The 20,950-nt window shown below is 37.1% G+C and overlaps 1 protein-coding gene across 2 annotated transcripts in view; it reads left to right on the top strand.

Moving 5' to 3' along the window:
- FIGN (fidgetin, microtubule severing factor) overlaps window positions 1-19,729 on the top strand; it is a 120,874-nt gene extending 101,145 nt beyond the window's left edge. Inside the window, exons 1-2 of one of the 2 annotated variants that reach the window (XM_036254620.1) lie at window positions 2,066-2,081; window positions 15,498-17,752. In XM_036254620.1, coding sequence (XP_036110513.1) covers window positions 15,506-17,752 — 2,247 coding nt within the window. In that variant the 5' untranslated portion in view covers window positions 2,066-2,081; window positions 15,498-15,505. Of the gene's footprint in view, window positions 1-2,065; window positions 2,082-15,497 lie in introns of those variants that run through there. The other variant, XM_036254619.1, reaches the window with a different exon arrangement.
- Window positions 19,730-20,950: the final 1,221 nt, after the last annotated feature.

The raw sequence follows: 20,950 nt of genomic DNA, 5'->3' as shown, positions 1-20,950 counted from the left end.
TTCGTAAGTAAAACTCTAGATTTATCATTACAGGAAGTTATTTTAAAAGCTCATCAAGAATGAATTTGATTATTATTATTATTATTATCTTTATTACTGTTATCTGGAATTTCAGAGCCTTTTAGTTATAATAAATTCAACTGTACAAAACATTCTTTTATAAAATGATAAATTATGTGATTCATAAGCGAAGTTATTCAACATTATGATATGATATTCCAAAAGGATTGAAAGGGGCCTTCCCTTAGTTTTTGTTTTTTAGCTATCAGTCATTTAAAGTTGCAGGATTTAGGTTTTCAATAGTTTTATACACTGGGTTTTTTTTCTCTTCTGTGTTCTGAGTACGAATTCAGTGGATGATGTAAAGAAATAGGAAGATGTTTTAATATGAAAGCTATATGAATTCACAAGGGAATGGAATTCGGTTTCTTTATCTTGTGATGCAAAGAAGTGCATTTCACAAAATCAGATGAAACAAGCCATTAATTTGACAGTCTCAGTTCTCATAGCCCTATTGATTCAGAAAGCTGAAACAGTTATGGAGCCTTATTGGCTCCAATTAGGGATCGTGGAGCTTGAGGTTAGAAGAAATGAGACTGTATTGGGAGAGGAATCATTAAGTAACAGAATCTTTCTTAATATTTTATCATGAATGAGTATAAACTCTTGGTCTCGTGTTATTTTTGTACTTTTTCTTTCTTGATTATCTTTATGGTCCTGTTTCAGAATGTCCAGAATTTCATTGCAAAGCTGATTGTGTCATCTTTGTGGTTGCTTTTAGCAAACAAAAGATATTTCTTTTGTGAGATATTTCATGACTGCAAGCTCAAGAGCTTCCCATAAGCCTTATTTAGTTGTTCCCAAAATATATTTTCAATTCCTTCTATATAATTATATGTAGAGAGAAATGCCTCAGGCTATACTCTATTGATGGATAATCAGTATAGACTCTATAGATATGTACTTATTTTAGCACATGCATCATCTTGTATGGAAATAACTCCTGTCCTTAGAGGTGTATAACATTTTATCCTTATCAATAAGAAGCCTAGCTAATGACCACCCTTAGTGCATATAAATAATATATACTAGCAATATTGTCTTTTAATGTTCAGATCTTAGTAAATAGTGCTACAAAAAAAGAATTGGGGGAGGAAAATGATATTCATGTTTTAAAGAACAATATCTATTAAAGTAATATAATATTATTTATAGCTGCTATTATAAAAGGCCAACATTTCTTCAAATATTCCTTTCAGAATATCTATTTTTTCCATGTTTTAACTTGATAGAAATGCAGTTTTTTTTTTTTAATAACAATATATTTATCTTAGGTAAGTTTTCATATATAATGAAATGATAAGAAGACTTTTTTTCCTGAAGTGTGGGGATGCTGATGTGGAAAGACTTGAGAGCTGGCATCAATTATCGGTTATAAAATACTCTGGTTATTATTTGTTAATAAATGCTCCATTGAAAAACCTTTTGAGCAGCTTGGCACCAGCCTAAAATTTGCTGTGCAATGAATATAATCCAACTCTAATAGAAGATGATTGTATTTCTAAGTCTCTTTAAAATAGAAAAACAATAAGATTATTGCAATAAATCTAACATCACAGCAACCAATTCATGGAGCTTAATTATGACACTACTAAATGTGAAAATCTATTCAGCAGTAGGAACACTTTTCACATTACATTCATACTAAAGATTGGCTGTTAAGAGCTCATTACTAGTATTTTTCTAAAGAGTGGTTTATTAAACACAGTTACCTAATAAGCATCTTTGGTGGTGCAAATTGCTGAAAACAGTAATGAGTCTGATTAGACTTCATTTCAATTACGACAGTTTGTCTAGCAAAAAAAAAAATTTTTTTTTCCTTGATGCTTTGGAATCTGGCTGCACAGTTTCAAAAATATAAAGCCACCTCTATATTTCTTTTCCACAGTTCACTAATGAAGAAAGAATTGTTCAACTCATCATCCAATTTACACACTGGAAAACTGGATGGACAAAGTGGAGTCACAATCATGTTTGCTTAAAAACAGCAAAGGCTGCCTTGACTAATATGTCTAAATAAGGTCACCTTTAGATTCTCTCTGTTTTTTTCTTTCTCTTAGCAATATAAAGCTATAAATGAATTAGAGACTTAAAAAATGATTCCTTCCCATTTGGTTTATGAAGGTTATTCTCTGGATTAATAGGCTCACCTTTCGATTATGTTATATCCATGGATCTTCTACTTAAAATTATAACAATACAGAAAGCTACTGGACTACACATGCTAATTAACAGACTTATTTTTTTTAAAATACACATATTGGGAGGAGAAAAAAAACCCAAACTTTATGAAAGTGCACTAATACTTCAGAAAGTGTAGAGGAATGTTCGTCAGACACTAAATTTGATTTTGATATTTTAAAAAGTATGTTATTTAGCCACAGTTAACAGCTAACCTCCTATTAAATCATGCCTGAATGTTACTGCTCATATTGAAAGAAAAAAATTGTTAATGTAAAAAGCCTTTAAGTGATTAAGCTGTCATTCCTGTCACTCGGGTACTGTAGTAACATTTTAATGCCTCTGGGAGCTGTGGCCAGAGATACAATCCATTATTTTATGCTATATTTTCTGAATAGATTCTTTTCAGTGTATAATATCATTTGACACTGAACTGGATAAAATAATTTCTAAAGTAATGTATGAAAACAATGGCTGGATGTAGAAGCATTTTTAAAAGAGGAAGGCACAATAAAACATACTGGCCTGTTAACTTCACAAGTTAGCTAAGTGATCATGTAATGACTATAAGTCTAAAACTCAAATATAAACAAATGCTCTTGTAGGCATTCAGATGGTTTAAAAAGATTTGCTTTAAAAGGAGCCCAGTTCCAGGTATGTCAGTTCAGTGAACAGGAACATACTTTTAAACCTGTAAGTCATCATTACGTCAATGAATTCTCTATGCTTTAAAAAAAAGGAAAACAACAAAAAAATCTTTTGTATGGAAAACACAAAAACAATTCTAAATTAACAATTCGGGTGCTCTCCTAAGTATTATTATATAATTTAGTTATTTGCTTTTCAATGATTTTTTAAACATTTCCTCTCAAATGATTTTAATAAGTGTTTTTCTTTTTGTGTGCAATTGAAAAGTGTTTCAGTACTTAATAACATTATTAGATTTCCTTTTTGAATAAAACTTGACACATGTAAAGACCTCCTTAAAAATGAATATTCAAGGAAATGAGTGTGCAATGTATATTTTGAGACCATAAATAATACTTTTTAAAATTTTGTAAGTATGGAAACTTTTTTCAGGTATATAACTTGGTTCAAGACACAAATAATAAAACTATAGTAAAAGAAAACTTTAATGCTTACTTTTGATAAGAAATGCTAGTGAAATAATTTAGAATGTGCCTTGAATTTTGATATTACTAATAATAAAGCTAGTAAAGCAGATCATTTTTAGGATAAAAGCAATTTTAAAATTATCTTTCCCTTCTCTCTGTCTTCTCCACTCATTTTTTTCTATATCCTTTCGGCAACTACAAACGTAACTTACTTACACATATACAAGCATCTACATTTGATTGTATTGTGTAGCCTCCATGTGTTACCCACAGGGTTCTGAGTTTTCTGTTGTTTAGGGACTTTGTTTAAATAAACTGCACACAATTTGAAGCAGCAGCAGTAAAATTTGACTTATTTACTCTTTGAACATAAGCAACCGAAACTAGAAACTTTAGAATTAAATCTCTTTCTTTCAAGTTACCTGCTAATTTTTTTTTAATGTCCTGGAAAAATCTCCCTTTCCCTTAAAATTATTAAGAAATATCAGAGTTGCCCTGGCCGGTATGGCTCAGCGGTTAGAGCGTCAGCCTGCAGTCCAGAGAAACCCGGGTTCGGTTCCTGCTAAGGGCACGTACCTCCGTTGCAGTTTGTCCCCGGCCCTGGTTGGGTTGTGGGGGAGGCAGCCACTCGATGTGTCCCTTTCATGTCTCTCTCTCTCTCTCTCTCTCTCTCTCTCTCTCTCTCTCTCTCTCTCTCTCCCTCTCTCTCCTTCCCACTCTATCTGAACAAAAAATGGAAAAATGTCCTCAGGTGAGGATAAAAAAAAAAAAAAAGAAATATCAGAGTTTACTGATAACTAAGGAGACTAATAAAATAGGTCATGATCATCAGTAAGTATAAAATTGTAGAATAGTTTAAGCCACATAGAAGTAACATCCAAATAGCCTTTAGTTCTTTTGACAGTATCGAGAGCAATTTATTTCTAACTGCTATGTTAGAGACAAAGTAAGCCATGTTTATTCACAACAGAAGACATTTGGATTGAAATTAATTGTAGAATACAAGTGGAGGAGAAAATATGTATTTCATGTGATTAACGCAACTGGATCAACTATTTTATTCAAATTGGCTAAAGATTATACTTTTATTTTTAACGTAATGACATTGTCTATTATAACAATAGATGAAATCGTGCAGTTAAATATTATTATAGAGAAGGCAATCAAAGTGGAATTTGAAGAAACAGTTTCTTCTGGTCCTTCCTGTTGTTATCACTTCCCCAAGAATTAGATTGTTGGGCACCCCCTCTAGGATAGGAAATGCCACTTTCTTTGCGGATACTGATACCCTCTTCTGATTCTCATTATGCAGCATTTTTTGTTTTTACAAATGGAAAAGCCAATGCGCTAATGACTGGACTGTCACTCACACGGCACTTTAACAATGCCCTGTTTATCTGGAAATTAGAGCATCCCAATTATAGGTGATGCTGAGGTTTATTTCACCAGGCTCTAGATGGGGCCAGGTGGGGAGAGAATGGAGAGGTGAGGAAACTACTGCTGTTACAGAGAGCTCTTCACTTTTAATCCTGGACCATGTTGTTTGTATTCTAAAGCAGCTTATCTTCATATGCCGTCTTATATGGAAGAAACAACACTAAACCTACCAAAATTCATTTCATGTGTAGCTTTTCCCACTGCCTTCAGATCAAAGTTATTTTCTTCAGACTGGACTAAATTATACACAGGTCCCAGGAGTGAAGGACACTGAATTAATGCACTATGTCACCCAGCCCTGACTAGAATTTTTTTTTCATCAAAGTCCAAGACACTGTTTTGCTATTGAGTTAAAAATTAATGCACAATTGCCAAAAAGAGAAAAATGCATAAATAACCTACACAAATTTTGTCTGGGCTTTGCACACTTTAGAGTTACCTTAAGCAAAGAGTTTTTAAGGAAAATGGTTGAAGAGTTATATACTTTTATGTAAATAATATTCTTATTCATTTGTCTAATTTATATGAGAGCATCCTCAATCTTAAATAAGCATCTTTAATTATCTATTTTGTTTTATGGAAAGGTTTTTGAGTAAGGTTCCAGAGGAGTATAGAAAAAAAGGATGAATGCAAATTCCATCTTACCCCAGGTCATGAGGCTTGGGAGATTCTGAATTTGTTTATTGACCCATGTCAGCATGATATGTTGGGCAAAAATGAATATAGTTGAGTTTAAATATAACTAAATTGAGCTTTGCATTTATATACTTGAAGTAGAACATACATACACAAATAACTATTTACCAATAGCTATATGTGCACATGATAGTTAACATAATATTTTAAGATTGTGAATGAGGAAATTAACCAGCCCTCTCATAATTCAAGTTTGGTACCATACCTGGGTTGTGTTAATTAAAAGTGCAAATTTATTTTTTATGGCACAACAGTATCTTGAGACTCAATTGTAATAACCTCAAACTTTAAGATGATGGCAATGGTATCTCAGCAGAGTCCTTTTTAAAAATAAAAATTCAAAGCACATAGAAAATGCACAATATTTTTGGCATGTGGATTTCTCTTTCTGGATCAATCAGACGGCCAGATAATATGAATCTAGCATGCAGCTTTCAGGTTGTGTTAACCCCATTTATCCCTGCACGCTGCAGCTCACCTGTTATTTACACACATCAGAGGGTTGATACTGCAGAACAAGGGGAGTGCTCTGTTGTGACACAGAACATACATATTTATTAGCCACGGCAGTCTCTATGGACAGATGTGGTATACCCTGATGATCTTTGTATTACAAAAGGAACTGAGAGAAAGGGTAGATGGCCTTAATGGATTGAAAACATGTAAGGAAAAAGGGAAGATAGGCATGAGAAATGAAAGGCAATAAAGTAACAACCTTAAAGGTTAACAACCAAGCACTATTTAAACTTATTATACATTTAAAATCATTCTCATAGGTAGACTGAACAAAATAATATTTGACTTAACATGGGAAATCAGTCCTCGTACCTACTGACTCTCAAACTCTTTCTCTTGCAGTAGTTGATGACACCTGGCACTAAATACTAAGATTCTGAGTATGAGTCACTTGTATATTTTAAGTTGCATGTATATGTATAGTTGTGTATTCTTTTGATTTAATTATATTAGGATATAACAGACTTTTGGACACTGTTTTTACTTTAGATTGTTATTTTTAAAATATTTACACATAAACTTTTGTAAAACCTACCTTGTACCAAAAAAACTAACATAAATCTAAATTATAACTTAAAAATATAAGGATTTTATATTAGTGTAATTATATATTCACTTGAATACTTTAAGTATTGGAAATTTTAAGACACCCTACGGAAAAACAAATATTTATTAAAATTAGGATTATGATTTCCTGGGTTGCTTTAAGTGATAGACAGTCTATCCTGATCATATACTGAATATAAGTTCAGTGGACTATAAGTAATATTTCGTTCATCAGTATAATTTGCTTTGCATAAGTGCTTATGCATTCAGCCTCATAAATGCAAACCATCTTCTTTAAATGTCTTGCATATTAAAAATGATGACCTATCCAACCCATGCATACCAAGTTTTATCCTCAGTATGAAATGTTGGCAAAATAGTCATTTTTATATTTGGTCACGTTTTGGTGAGTGAATATCTTGTTGCTGTGAATAAAATGTAATGCCTTTCAGGGAAACTAATTCAGATCATAAGCTACCCACACATGTAATCGAAGGACAGGGTATATACCATTCTAGTCCAAGGCATGCTGCCTGTAACGTTGAATACAGGCTCTGTCTAAGCCCAAAGATCAGCTGACCATCCAGATACCATCCACCCAACAGCTTTCTATAAGAAATAAGAAGTACAATTTTGAAGTAACTTAAACAGCCCCTCAAAAGTTGTGCTAAAGCTCATAACTGAGTGGTAGGCGGTGTTTTACTATGAATGAAGCTTTGGTTTTTGGTGTCAGGACCCATGGCAGATTCAAAGGAATATTAGGGGTGGCAAGGATTGACATAAGGAAAATTGCTAGGACAAGGAGGGAAATACTGAAATAACAGCAATCTGGAAGCTAGTTTTTTAAAAAATCATTATTCATCATTCTGTACTATTGCATTATTGACACTGAATCAACAAGAAAAATATCAATTATTTTATCTGTGCTCTGTTTAAGAGGGCAGGAATGCATATAATAAATAGTATTTGGAAACATTTTGTTCTAAAGAGACGACTTTTTTTTATTTTTAAGATTAAGAGCACATTGCCCTGGCTGGTTTGGCTTAGCGGGTAGAGCATCGGCCCGTGGACCAGAGAGAGTGCTGGGTAAGATTCCCACTAAGGGCACATACCTCGGTTGTAGTTTTTCCCCGGCCCTGGTTGGGGCCAGGTAGGTGGCAGCCACTCATTGTGCCTCTCTCACATCAATGTTTCTCTCTCTTTCTCCCTCCCGTCTGTCTGAGGATAAATGCGAAAATGTCCTCGGGTGAGGATAAAAAATTTTTTTTAAAAAGATTAGGAGCACTAGCTAGTTTTCAAGAAAATGTAGTATTTAAGTGATAGAACTGGAGCTTGAAGCTTCACAGCAAACTCATAAATTCAACTGTTTCCGTGATCAGCCAATACGGTAAACATACCTGATGTAATAGGGAAGGGGGCACTGTGACCACTGGAGGGCATGCCATGTCCAAATGGGCAGATGGTCCTCAGATGCAGCCAACTGTTGCCCAGCAAGAATGAAGTCTAGCATTATAAGATCATTCAACTTGAAAAATGGGAAATATGGGAATACAGATTCTTTTATGTAAGTTGACTGATTTCAAAACCCCGTGCTGGCCAAACAAAACATGCTTGCAGGCTGTACGCTGCCCTCAGGCTGTCAGGTGGCAATTGTTCTATTATAGGGTGAGGTATTTGAACTATATTTACTAAGGACCAGTTAGCCAGAAAAGCCTTCATGATTGTTAAAAAGGATTGCTTTATGCAAATAAAGTAGAATGGGGGGAGAGAGTGATTTGCTGCAAAATGTATTATAATTTGGAGTCTTGAGGTGTGAAAGTGAGATTTAAAGAGAAAAATCATTTGACAGCCTTGCTATATAATTAAAGCATCTTATTTTGAGACTGCAGGTTTTGAGATCATTCTTAACTGGTTTTAAACCTCTAAGTACTTTGTTTCTTAGTTGTGGTTTTTACAACATTGAGTCAAAAATAACATTAAAAAGAAAAAAAATGCTATGAAAAATTTTTGAATTTTTGACACCATTTTGATTAAGGAGATCATGCTATGTGTTTTGCTGAGTATGAAAGAATTTCTATACCTTTCTTATAACCAACATTTCTACTGGAAAATTCCTCTTTAGTAGCTGTCTTGGCATTGAAGAAAAAGTGATTTATAAATTCTAGGAGTGATTTTACCTTTTTTCTGTCTAGTCAGTTTTATTTATTTATTTTTATTTTTTTGTTAATCCTCACTTGAGGATATTTTTCCATTGATTTCTAAAGACACTGGGAGGGAGGGAGGGAGAGAGAGAGAAATATCGATGTGAGACATATGATTGGTTGCTTCCTGCACAACCCTGACTGGAGCCAGGGATCAAACACACAACCCAGGCATGTGTCCTTGACTGGGAATGAAACCCGAGATCCTTCGGTCCCAGGGCCGAAGCTCTGACTGCTGAGCCAAACCATCCAGGGTGTCAGTTTTGTTTTTAATGCACCTCTTTTTTCAAAATAAAGGAATAACAGAAATATTTGTATAGCAGTACACAATTGCAATACATTTTCACAAATATTATTACATTAGGTAACCTTAACAGTCCAGTAACATATTATACCATTCCTGTCCACATTTCATAGCTGAAACACGTGAGTGTGATGTGCTTGACTTCACCAAGATTACCACAGAGACATGATGGGCTGAGCAAAGTCAGTGGTCTAATTCTCAGGCTTGGGAATTCACTCTTCAAACACAGTTCTAAAACCTTCTTTATGTGTTCTCCAGTTTCTTTCTATCCCAACCACCTAGCAACACCCCCTCACCCCACCAAAATAAAACTGTCTTAGACAAAATAGTATGCAACCGCACATGGCCCAATAGTAAGTGAAGTACCACACTGTAACCAAGGCTGTCTGGCCTGGGGACTAGGTCACTTTAAAGTCCCCTTATTCTTTAAAATCAAAGAGTCTAATTTTAAAGAATTTAGAATATAAATTTTTTACCATTCTATTGAATTTATTGGGGTGACACTGGTTAAAAAAATTATACAGATTTCAGGTGCACATTTTCACACACATCTGTACACTGAGCTGTGTGTTCACCACCCCAGGTCAAGTCTCCTTCCATCATCCTTTATCCCCCCATATCCTCCACCCCCCCACCTCCCAGCAATCATACTATTGTCCCTGTCCATGAGGTTTTTTCTTTGTTTTCTCATCCCTCCAGTCCCCTAAGTAGCCCCCTGAGAGTTGTCAGCGCACTCTCTCTGAGCCTGCCTCTGATTTGCTGGTTCGTTCGTTTTGTTTGTTAGATTCCACATATGAGTGAATGTAAAATTATAAAGAAGACAGAAAGCTGGAAAAGTCTCATTGCCTAGTAAATAAATAGATTCCCCTTGGTTTATCTTCTTAGAATTGAAGCGCAAAGCTTTACACATAGTGGGCCCTTGGTTTGTTGACTAAGTTAACAATCCCTACATCCAATATGTTTTATAAAGGACTTCTAATTGTACTGTTCTAAAGATGGAACCAAGTTCGATTGATTAAAAAGAATATGCAATGTTTGTGCTTCTTCCCCTCACTTTTCCCTTACTATTAGTTTCTGATATGACAACATGTTTTCAGACTAGGAATTATCAGGAAAGGGACTGGGGAAGTTTCAGATCAAATGGATTAGTTCAAGTAATACTAGATACCATTGTGTTGGCCTCTTGGCTTTTAAGGGTTGGTACACAAAAGGAGAATGCTGCAGTCGGCTGGGACATTTCATTTGGTCGTCACTGCCGGGAAGAAGGGTAGCCAGGTGTTGCACAGCACCAGTGTGCAGTCCCAGGAAGCCTGCAGGCCCCCTCTCAGAGGCTCTTCACTGCACAAGCCCATGTTTTTAGCCAATGAAGGTGCTTCTCTCTAACTGAAGTGTTGAAAGCCGTGTGTGTTCTGCCATGTCCTACCTACGAGATGCTGCATTATTAGGCTGAGGGGGCTGGAAACTGTAGTCCCTTTGTTATAGTCACCATAGTAGTGATTGTTTTCTAGAGAGAAGTCTTGGTAAATATGGTATTAGATTTTTTTTTAATATGTATTTAAAAAAATAATAATGAAAGTTTCAGAGGTGCAACAGCCCAGACGAGTGGATGGGTGCAGCGCTGTCGCGCAGGCCTGAGTGTGCTGTGCAGCTCCTGGAGCAGGCCAGCCCACCGGCCTGCAGGTGTTTGCCTCGGGTCCCTGCCCTTAGGAAGTCCGAGAAAACGGACAAATGAAGGCAGCGTCCCCAGCAGCCAGAATCACCCCATGGGAACCTGGTGGAGGAGAACAGCCTATTTAGACTGATGAACTGCTGAATAGCATGTGTGTGTTAGGCGTGGGGGTGGAGGAGTGAGTGCCTTAGATTAATATTTCCAGGAATGTGTGCTAAAAATAGATTCTAGAAGGCTTAGTCTTTTATTTCCAATTTCCTCCCATTCAGAAAGTTGTTTTTATATCCTTCATGTTCCTATGCAAGAGTTTCTTGATCATTCTGAAGCTGTGACAGAACTTTGAAGGATGCCACAGTTCTTTCTAGTTGTTTCGTTTCAAAATAGTGGAAGAGCAAAATGGAGGAAGCAAAGCGATGAGGCTGCAACTGTGGAGTAATTAAAGCTCAGTTAGGAAATGACTGTAAGGACAACAGTGGGAAATGTTGTGCAAACTGTCCAGTTTCGTGGGAAATACAGATTTGTTCATTTATACATACATAAATTAATCCTGCACAAAACCACAACATGCTCAGGCTTTTTACTGTAGAATCTGTCATTCTTGTGGAACATGTAGAAGTATCTTAAAAGCAATTTTCTATTAAATGACATTTTTTCCCTCAACAAACATATTGCATTGTAAAATTTGCCAGCTGTCCTAGGAATTTTCTGATCCTATCAAAAACAAAAATTGATGTCTTGGAGCAATTCTTCAATTATCTTTAAGAACTATTTTCTTCCCACTGTTTTCTGAATTTTTAGTGCCCCTATTTAAGTTACATCTAAATGGCAGTGGGAGTTATTTTTCCAGAGTCACATCTCTAATAATGTTGAAGATAGTATTGTTTCTGAGGTTTTTCTCTCCATGTTCCAAAAAGAAACCATATAAAAGCTGTTTTTAAAACCTACATTATTTGGGTGCAAGTTAAGTGACATGCAGCTGCTGCTTCTTACAGGTAACAGCAGTACAATCAAAGGGAGCATGCTTTTTTGTTCAAAGAATAGTTGACTCCGTTTGTTATCCATTTCACATCAGAAATATCACCACCAATAAACAGAGCAATAATAACAACAACAGAAACAAGTTTGGTTCTACTTTCAATTAGTATTAAAATTCAAGAGACTGATGAAAAAGCTCTTCATGCTCCCAAGGCAAGGACAGTCTCCTGAATGCTGGCTTCTTCAGCGCCTACTGATAGTAAAATAAGAACTAGCTTATGGTAAACTATTCACTTTCATTTTTAAATAATATAAATGATTTTAAAGCACTGGATAAGTACTTGTGTTTCAGGGGATGTAATTCTGTTCCCTTAAGTTTATTTAATCAAAATTCAATATTGCCTTTTGCAGCCTTGCTAAGGTTATTGTTATTTAATATGCATCAATAAATAAAACTTCCAATTATCTTGGTAAGCACATCCAAAAATAGCATGAGAATCAAAAGGCAAAACAGTTTCTCGTAATTGTTCCAAATAAATAATTTTGATAGATAGAACCTTTGCTTAATTTCTGATGAAATAGAAATCTTATGAAATGTAATTAGTTTCACTATGCAAAAATGCCCAGTGAAAATAGCCAACCTACTTTATTTAAACTTTATATTCCTGTCTCTTATAGCAATGATAATTTACCATGATCATTTTAGGCATATCTTTATAAATGCTTAATTTATAAGAAAAACATTTAAACCAGTACAGGTGGAAGGTTGCCCACTTTTTGTGTTTTTAAAAAAGTAATTATTCTAAATCTAAAGCAGTTTGTTGTTTTTTTACAATGAACGTTTTAAAAAATCGTTTTTGTTATGTGTGCATGTCAAGTCGTGACAACAATGGCTTAGCTCAGCTAACTGAAAGGAAGCCAGGCCCTTTACCGTGTGTTGTGTTTGGTGTTGTATTTGTAGTAAATTCCATTGCCTGCGACTCCTAAATTATTTTCTGAAACCTTGTTTCAAGACATTTATTTAAATGTTTCTTCTGTAGGAATCTAATCAAATTCTTATAACATATGTGAGTTCTTATTTTCTCAACTCTGTATCTTGATAATCTTTTAAAGAAAAAAATCCTAATAGAAATTCCCTGGAAATAATTTACAGGGCTAATGAATTTGTAGGTCTTTTAGACAGCTCTCCATTACAGTCACATTAATATTCTCTCCTTTTTTTTAAGGCTTGAAGTAAATCCCATGACACTAGAAGAATTTAGATACTGATTACTTGCGATTGGTTCCTGGTGATTTGCTCTTAATAATTTCCAGTTGAATTTAATGAAAGTATGATTCCTGAAATGCTGCTTCATTAAAATTGCATCTTTTCCCCTTTAAGTATGGTTTCAGTCATTTCACTCATTTTGCGGTGTGTTTTCCTCCCCCTTAAAAAAATAATGATTGAGAAAACAGAAACAATTAAGAATATCACTTTAGTTCTTCCTAGAACTTACCCCCAGAGTTTCTCAGAGTGAAATGCAAGCTGCACTCCATCCGGATTTTACACTTTTTTGTTTGTTTGTTTTGCAATTTGATGAGATTGTTTCTAAAAGACAGACTTTGCAAGGAGAAACATGAATATTTAGGAAAGGTGAGGGAAAGTGAAGAAGGAAGCTGTTGTGTGTACAAGAGAAGGATGATCTTTAATATTTTTACCAAAAAAATTGTAAAGCTTGATTAAGTTATACTGTGCAGCTTTCAGACTTAATTTAACTAAGATGGTGATCTGCAAATGAATAACTACATGGATCCTTTTTAAAAACCCAAATGCAAATGAGTACAACTGCAGTAAAATATATTTGCAAATGAATCCTGTTGCTTTATTCATTTATTGTGTAATTACTGCAATCCTTCCTACCTTGTTTTCAGTATTTTTTAATCATTAAGTCGGAAGCATGACAGCAGTGCCAGCCCTGGCATGATTCTCTTTGACTAAAACCTTGTAAATTAACACAATTAGCACAGCATCATCCTGCTAATTAACTTCCAGTGTCTGGTGCAATGGTTTTGCAAACAAGGAAGAGGGAGTCAGAAGGGAATCAACATGCCATTCTGTTACCAAACTCTGTGCTATGTTCAGTTTAGCTCATAAAGTCAAAGCTGGCCAAGTCAGAAGCCAGAGTCAGGCAATGAAGAGCTAAAGGGTTTGGAGGAAGAAAGCAGGAGGGGGTATGAGCTGTCAGAATAGACTGGGAAATTCAGAAGAGAACTGATGCCGCAGAAGCTTCATTTAGACCAGGCCTCCTTATCAAGGAATCTCTGCCAGAGGGCACAAGACAGTTTGCAAAATTCACTTTGGGTAATACAAAGGAGATTAAGGAGGCCTGCTTAATACAGCTGAACCAGAATAGGAAGTGTTCCAAGGAAGCAGAGATTAGAATGGGATGAGCAGGCACTGGGAAATAGAACAAGGTTCCAGTGCTTGCTTGTAACTAACTACTTGCGAGTCCTCAAGGGTGCATTACGAATCCCTTGGGCTCCGATTCTCTAATCTGTGAAAGAAGGTAATTTCTAAGGTCTCTTTAAACTGTAAAATTGAAATGATTCTCTGATTCTAACTGCTTAGTATTTTCTCCTAAGTGAAAAAACACTCTTATTTTATAGTTTGCTATAGCATCACCTTGCTTCAGTTAGTAATCTAACAGATGATAGAATTACCCATAGCATCTCATTTCTAGTTGTACTATTGGAGTTTCTGCCACACACTGCTTCCCATAGAAATGTAGGGTCAGAATCCAGAGTCTCTTATTCTCTCTCTATTCTTATCTTCCCTTTCACCTCTGTTTCTCTCTTTCTCCATCTCTATCTACCTATAGAAATAGATAATAAAGGTAGATAGATAGATAGTTAGATATATATATCTCTAGATATATTCTCTCCTCTTAGTAACATGGAGGCTGTGAGGCAGAGAGAAGGATTATAAGAGGAGGGAGAATGCTAGCTGGAAGACCGACAGACAAGTGATGCCTGTATTTTTTTTTCAGGGACTCAACAACAGAACTGAGAGGCAGAAAGGAGCCAGTTGTAATTCATACCGAGTTGTAGGCTTTGTGCGATGAAAGCGATGGAGCGCTGCCTGGGAGATTGCTTTGCTGCACTCCACGAAGCAGATTTGAAACTGTCGTGGACCACTTTAGATGAGAGTTGGATTATGGAATGACCTGCTATGTCTGTGTCATATTGTTCTGTGCAGGGAGCATTATACTGTGCTAACTAGGTGTTCAGTACCAAATAAGAGAAGTATCCTAGATGTGATCTGTCAGCTGTGTCTCATTTTTATATTGGTTAAAATATAAAACAGAAACTGTGATGTGAAGAGACAGAATAGCTAGATATTGCACGCTAATACTATCACTTGCTAGATATTTATAATGTATGCATATTTTATTGTAAGAACCCATGATTGAATTCTAACTCAACAGGAATGTGTGTGTACATATATATGTGTTTTTCTACATGTGTAAAAAGTGACTCAATAGGCTTAACAGAAATAGATTTGCTTATGAGTTAAAAATAGAAAAAAATTCAGGTCTTCTACAGAGTTTTCATTTGAATTTAGTTTATTTTTTTATACAGGGCTAAAATACAATCCATTTTAAAGTATACATATTATAGAGATTATGACAGGTATTATAAACTGGGAAAATATTTTATAATGTTATTAGTAGAAAATAATAGGTACAAAAAAAGTTGGGGGTCTTCAATAGTTATGATGAGTATATAAGTAACTTAACTTGTTTCCCCCAAATCCTTAGGCTTGAAGATGCAGTGGACGCCGGAGCATGCCCAGTGGCCAGAACAGCACTTTGACATCACCTCGACCACTCGGTCTCCTGCCCACAAAGTTGAAGCCTACAGAGGTCATTTGCAGCGCACCTATCAGTATGCCTGGGCCAATGATGACATATCTGCTCTGACTGCATCCAACCTACTAAAGAAATATGCAGAGAAATATTCTGGCATTTTGGAAGGCCCTGTAGACCGACCTGTACTCAGCAACTACTCAGATGCACCATCAGGACTAGTGAATGGTCGGAAAAATGAAAGCGAACCCTGGCAGCCTTCCTTGAATTCAGAAGCTGTTTATCCCATGAACTGTGTTCCGGATGTTATCACTGCCAGCAAAGCTGGAGTCAGTTCAGCCCTCCCTCCAGCAGATGTCTCTGCAAGTATAGGGAGCTCTCCTGGGGTGGCCAGCAACCTGACAGAACCTAGTTATTCAAGTAGTACCTGTGGAAGCCACACCGTACCTAGTCTTCATGCAGGGCTCCCATCTCAGGAATATGCCCCAGGATACAACGGATCATATTTGCATTCTACATACAGTAGCCAACCAGCACCTGCACTTCCTTCACCACATCCATCTCCTTTGCATAGTTCTGGGCTCCTACAGCCGCCACCACCACCTCCTCCGCCACCAGCCCTGGTCCCAGGCTACAATGGGACTTCTAACCTCTCCAGTTACAGCTATCCCTCTGCTAGCTATCCCCCTCAGACTGCTGTGGGATCTGGGTACAGCCCTGGGGGTGCACCTCCTCCTCCTTCAGCATACCTGCCTTCAGGAATTCCTGCTCCTACCCCCCTGCCCCCCACCACTGTTCCTGGCTACACCTATCAAGGTCATGGTTTGACACCTATCGCACCCTCGGCCCTGACAAACAGTTCGGCAAGTTCTCTCAAAAGAAAAGCTTTCTATATGGCAGGGCAAGGCGATATGGACTCCAGTTATGGAAATTACAGCTATGGCCAACAGAGATCTACACAGAGTCCTATGTACAGAATGCCCGACAACAGCATTTCAAACTCAAATCGGGGGAATGGCTTTGACAGAAGTGCTGAAACATCATCCTTAGCATTTAAGCCAACGAAGCAGCTAATGTCCTCTGAACAGCAAAGAAAATTCAGCAGCCAGTCCAGTAGGGCTCTGACCCCTCCTTCCTACAGTACTGCTAAAAATTCATTGGGATCGAGATCCAGTGAATCTTTTGGGAAGTACACGTCGCCAGTAATGAGTGAGCATGGGGACGAGCACAGGCAGCTCCTCTCTCACCCAATGCAAGGCCCTGGACTCCGTGCAGCTACCTCATCCAACCACTCTGTGGACGAGCAACTGAAGAATACTGACACGCACCTCATTGACCTGGTAACCAATGAGATAATCACCCAAGGACCACCAGTGGACTGGAATGACATTGCTGGTCTGGACCTGGTAAAGGCTGTCATTAAAGAGGAGGTTTTATGGCCAGTGTTGAGGTCAGATGCATTCAGTGGACTGACAGCCTTACCTCGGAGCATCCTTTTATTCGGACCTCGAGGAACAGGCAAAACATTATTGGGCAGATGTATAGCTAGTCAGCTGGGGGCCACATTTTTCAAAATCGCTGGTTCTGGACTAGTTGCCAAGTGGTTAGGAGAAGCAGAGAAAATCATCCATGCCTCTTTCCTTGTGGCCAGGTGTCGCCAGCCCTCAGTGATTTTTGTCAGTGACATTGACATGCTTCTCTCCTCTCAAGTCAGTGAGGAACACAGTCCAGTCAGTCGGATGAGAACCGAATTTCTGATGCAGCTGGACACTGTACTAACATCGGCTGAGGACCAAATCGTAGTAATTTGTGCCACCAGTAAACCAGAAGAAATAGATGAATCTCTTCGGAGGTACTTCATGAAACGACTTTTAATCCCACTTCCTGACAGCACAGCGAGGCACCAGATAATAGTACAACTGCTCTCACAGCACAATTACTGTCTCAATGAAAAGGAGTTTGCACTGCTTGTCCAGCGCACAGAAGGCTTTTCTGGACTCGACGTGGCTCATTTGTGTCAGGAGGCAGCAGTGGGCCCCCTCCATGCCATGCCAGCCACAGACCTTTCAGCCATTATGCCCAGCCAGTTGAGGCCCGTTACATATCAAGACTTTGAAAATGCTTTCTGCAAGATTCAGCCTAGCATATCTCAAAAAGAGCTTGATATGTATGTTGAATGGAACAAAATGTTTGGTTGCAGTCAGTGATAACTTCTTTAAAAAAAGTGTAGTGAATGTTGGCACACACACATAAAACCTGCTACATAGGGTATAGAGTCCCTTTCCAGTAGTGTTTAAATTGCAAAGGGTACTGGGGAAGACAACGATTAAGTTGCATCTGTAGAGTCAGGGTAGCTATGGAGGGAAAAAAAAAAAATGCATCGAATGAGAGCTTCTGATTTGAAAGCCCCAGATGACAGGAAGCATCTGTTGATGCTCAGTGCAGTTCAAGCTAGACAACACTCACCAAGGAGCAAGGTGTAAGTGTGTTGACTTCGGAAGGACATGAACCTCGTGTGTTGATTCCATTCTGCTGTTCTCGAGATTTAGTTGCTGTCAAGTGCCTGGAGTGGTGCTTTATTTTTTTGTTTGCCTCACAATTACATTGGTGGCATGTGCTAATATAAAGAGCTTTAACTTCAAACATTATTGGACTAAAGAGATGAACGGTTGTGTTATGACAGAAAACCAGATTTTTGCCATTTTAAGAGCAACAGTATTCCTCAATCCTGTCTGTTCTGCGGTGTTAAACTAAGAACAGGTAAAACAGGGTAACGGTAATCTGGACCTTAATTTCTGCAGTTCATTTCTTTTAATGTTCTTGTCTGCAAAAACTCAGGAAAGTGATTGTGATTTGTACAGTACCTCAAAGGAATGTGTTGAAAGCACTATGTACTGCTGAGAGTAATGGGATAGGCTTCAATGTTACTTTATAGTAAAATGTATGTTTACCTCAACAATTGGAAAAATAGCAAGGAAAATTACTTTGAATGTATCCAGAAAAATAATGAAGCGTGATACAACTGAATATTTACAATTTAAAGTAGAAATGGAAGGATTTTTTTGTTGAAGGTTCTTTTACTAATCATGGGGAATTAACCAGAGCAGAGTAATTCTTTATGTCAGTAACTGCAAGAGTTCTTCGTACACTGCTCCTTGATAATGAAGTGAAAATGTTCTTAAAAGGTACACTGGTTAATGGAAAGCTACTTACTCAGTTTGTGTTAGTGTCTAGGACAGTCAGCCACAGATCCTGATTAGGACCCTGGAAGTCACAGTACCTAAAAACTAGATGCATTTTACTGCATAGGCGGGAGTGGTGGTGGTTTGCCAGCTTTCTCTTAAAACTGCTGGGAACGGTGTCATTCTATTCACTAATCTAGCTTATTGGCTTGCTGTGCTGTTTGACAGAATGCAGAAGATAGCAACCAAAACAATCAAACAAATAAAATACATAAATACGAAAAACAACTGGCCAACATATATATATATATATACATACATATATATATCTCCACAAAGAACGTCTACATCCCCTCTCCTTCTTTTTGACTCTCTTGTCAGTGCAATTTTGCTTCTCATTTTAAAATCTTCTGGGCTGTAGTCCTCCCACATTCATTTCTACCTCAGTTTTGTTACATTTCTCTTGGAAAGTAGAAAATTAGAAGTGGACACACACACATGCATACGTCCTCTAGCTTGCCAAACATGTCACTTTGTTTTCTTCCATCTTTTCCCATAAATCTAGTTTCCAAAAACATCAGTCTTCCTGCTTATGTCTACCTGATTCTACCTCCCACCCCAAGAGCGTATGTGGCATTTTTCTTAATTTCCCATTCCTCTCCTGCTCCCCACCAATTTGTTCTTTGTATCCTTTAACGCTTTATGTGCAACTTTTCATGGACAGCTGACGGACGCTCGGCAACGCCTCTGAACAGACACAGTGCAGGCTCTAGTTTTCCAAAGCCACTGCCACCCGTGCATATGCAGACAGCCTGGCTTTTTGAATGTATTTTTCTTGTGTTTTTTTTGTTTTGTTTTGTTTTTTTCTTTCCCTTTTTTTTTTTTTTTTTTTTTAGTCGAGAGATGCAGTAACAAAACTGTTGCAAAGCACTGGCATTTTATGTATTCAAAAAGTGATGTACATTTTTTTAAATTTTAAATAAATACAATGGGAAGCCCCAAGAATGTTCTTTCTGTTATTGTATTTTTTTCCTTCAAGAATTTTTACTGATTTCATCCACAATGTTAAATTCTCTGAAACATAACATAGAGAAAGTTAATGAGAACTTCACAATATTTCTGACATTTTATGATGCTTAATCCATTACCCGTTGTTTTTATTTTTCATGTTGCTAAATGCTGAACAAGTGAACAAAAATTTAATTTACTATGATATTCTATGAATTAAAACTGTGCTTACATATAAATATTCCACATTAAAAAGCAGTGCCTTTCATTAAGGATACAAAAAATAGTACTTAAATGCATCCTCTGCTTTTCACAAGTGAATAAATGCTACGGTTGTGTTCTGGCTCCACCCTGCATATCCCTTATGGTAAGGAAAGTCTAATATCCCCATTAACGTGTAGGTCCATATTGATCACACTGACAGGTTTACTTTTGCACAGTACTGATCTATTTTCTGTCTTTTAGACATTACATTTCATTTCCGCCAACATGCAGTGTTCACTTGAAAGCAACCAACAAGATTTGATAAACAGTCTTATTTAGACACTTTGGAAAATCCAATATTGGTCCATATTTTTTTGTGGCTAGTAAGAGTCAATGCCAAATATATGACTGCACTATTGTGTTTTACTCTCCTTTATAAAATTGAAAATAAAGTCATACATATTGGCTTTTAGCTTTAAGTGACTTAAACATTTACTTTGAGATATCAGTGGTCAAAAATGTATTTACGCACAAGCCAAATTCATGTGTGGATTTTATTTAGCCTCCCAGATTCTAGGATTTGATCTCGTAGGAAATTGGGCATGCTGAAAAAATGAAGATCTGTTGGGGGAGATAAGGCTGACCTTTGAGTAGATAGTGCTCTCCTGTGATTCTTTGATTCTACATGACAGCATTATGAGCTCTACTATGGACTAGCCTAATAATGAGCTCTTTTCTGGCTATCCCTTCTGGAGCTTGGAGCGGGGGATGGGAACCACATCCTTAGTAGTGAATGTATACAATCATTGATAGTACAACTGAGTAATGGGGCTTCATACTCTTGGCCTCTTTTTGACTGCTAAGAATTTGGAGAAGGCTACTAATGAAGGTAAGGAGGTAATGAGCCAGTCTAAATCCCTTGCCGTCTGGCCAAGGGATTTAAGCCAGTCCACTTAACAGCCCCTAATTCTCTTCTTCACAACTGCAATAACATTTCCAACAGGAACAAAA

This window comes from Molossus molossus, unplaced genomic scaffold (assembly GCF_014108415.1).
Source record: "Molossus molossus isolate mMolMol1 unplaced genomic scaffold, mMolMol1.p scaffold_m16_p_11, whole genome shotgun sequence".
Classification (NCBI taxonomy): Eukaryota; Metazoa; Chordata; class Mammalia; order Chiroptera; family Molossidae; genus Molossus; species Molossus molossus.
Note: the sequence above shows the minus strand (reverse complement) of the source record. Positions and strands in the feature narration are given on the sequence as shown.